We start from the raw sequence: 1,975 nt of genomic DNA, 5'->3' as shown, positions 1-1,975 counted from the left end.
TAAGAGCAGAGAAACGTGCAGCGTGGAGACAAGCGCGTTTAAAATCTCTAGAACAGGTACAAAAATTTAATGTTCTCTTTTATACTAAAAAATTCATGCATGGAATAATATTTAAATTTATTTATATTAAATATTCACATTTAGGATGCTCTTCAAGCACAGATAGTAATTAAGAAAATGAGTGAGATGATGGATACTACAAATAAGACGGACTCAATACAGGATTCTACAGATACTGGTACCCCTATTGTTGAGTCAGAAAAGGCAGCTGATGTAAGCATTTGTAATGAACCTTTATTCTAGTCATACCACCAATAAACTAAAACAGTAAATGTAATCTAACGATGTGTTTGAAACAAATTAACCAGCATTTTTTTATTGTATTACTAATTACTTCTTTGCTCACCTGTAGTTCTAACTTAGTGTTCGTATATTTACAATATTATATTAACTACAGTGGTACTCCCTTTGTCTGTCTTACTATCATAGTTCACTACGTTACGGCCGTCTAGTGCAGATTTTCCCAAACTTGCTGTACGCAGCAAAGTGGGTCCCCCTAAAGAGATACGCGAATCCGAGAAAGTAGTGGACGAGAAGGTCACTCGACGTACTGAGGAATACGTGGATGAGGTGACGGGTGAACGTCGTGTGCGAACAGTCGAATACGTCGAGAAGCTCATTGAGCGACAGGTATTATAAATTCTAGAGTTTGCACAAGATTGAAGCACCAAATATTATTTATTCACATTATGGACTAGAGACATCTCTTAAGTGAAGTTCAATTTTAGCACTATTGTACTGGAACTTCGATATGTTGTAATTGATGTTTAATTGAAAAATGTAACTATATAACAACTGTTATGTGAACAAATATTTTAATTAATCAAAATTAATGAAAAATGACTACAATATAAATATAATTAAACACTTAGAAGTTTTAGTACAAATAATAACATAATAGAATAATACAAACAATGAGGTCATGATTTAAAAGACATTAAGAATTTTTATTACAATATAAGGAATAATAATTTGGAATATTATATTAATGCTCTGAGTAACGTAATTAGGAAAAGGGAATATCCATAAAAATTGAAATAAAAAGAAATAAAGTTGTATTTTTTAGTGTGTTCATATATTTATAATTTATCAAATTTTAAATAATCTTGTGTATATATGCATGTTGCTTTTAAAAACATTCTGCTTTAATGCACAAAATGGAAACATTAGTTCAATGGTTGTGTTTGTTGTTCCAAGAATCCAACACTGACCATGGAAGTACAACCTGCACCACCTTGAGCAATTGATTTCATTTCCACTGATCACTAACAAACTCTTCTCACACTATTGGTAATGCTATTATTGATTTTCTTATTCACTATTTACTTAAGCATGTATAAGCATACATTTTTTTAAATAATATCTTATAATTATTTTGGTGGTATTGTTACATATCAAATGCTACTACTGCAAACGTGTTAAAAATTTAATCAGATTTTATAATATAATATATTTGTCTACGTTTATTATAATTAAATTAGTAATTACATGTATCCATACAAATATTTCCCTAATCTACCTTAGCATTTGCAATTATATATTTATGTAATTAGGTTGAAACTCTACGAGAAAAGATTATATCACTGGAATTAAGTAATGCAGAAGATGAAGTAGAAAGTATCACTGGAACGGGTGCAAGCGATGCTGAAAGTGAAAGCGAAGAAATTACTGGACAGTCTTCTACTGTGAGTACTCCACAAGATAGAAATGAAACAATTATATCTACAAGTGCCACTGAAGGTGCCGCTCCTAAAATAAGTGCAAATACTGTTCTTGTTTCAAAAAAAAAGAAACGAAAACGTTCGAAAAAAGGTCGCCATTGACCTGAGATAAGAATATTGGTGCAAAATGATAAAAGACATACGAGAAAGTTTGTGAAGCATTCTTTTTTTTTTTTTTTTTTTTTTTTTTTTTT

The 1,975-nt window shown here is 30.5% G+C and overlaps 1 protein-coding gene across 1 annotated transcript in view; it reads left to right on the top strand.

Annotated features, from left to right (window-relative positions):
* Positions 1 to 1,898, top strand: part of scrib (scribble planar cell polarity protein) — a 52,899-nt gene extending 51,001 nt beyond the window's left edge. The window contains exons 31-34 of the mRNA XM_017903135.1: positions 7 to 56; positions 145 to 273; positions 490 to 690; positions 1,614 to 1,898. Coding sequence (XP_017758624.1) covers positions 7 to 56; positions 145 to 273; positions 490 to 690; positions 1,614 to 1,883 — 650 coding nt within the window. The 3' untranslated portion in view covers positions 1,884 to 1,898. The remainder of the gene's footprint in view (positions 1 to 6; positions 57 to 144; positions 274 to 489; positions 691 to 1,613) is intronic.
* The last annotated feature ends 77 nt before the right edge of the window (positions 1,899 to 1,975 follow it).

Source organism: Eufriesea mexicana, unplaced genomic scaffold (assembly GCF_001483705.2).
Source record: "Eufriesea mexicana isolate 0111107269 unplaced genomic scaffold, ASM148370v2 scaffold2119, whole genome shotgun sequence".
In the NCBI taxonomy this organism is placed as follows: Eukaryota; Metazoa; Arthropoda; class Insecta; order Hymenoptera; family Apidae; genus Eufriesea; species Eufriesea mexicana.
This window is presented reverse-complemented; position numbering and strand designations above follow the sequence as displayed.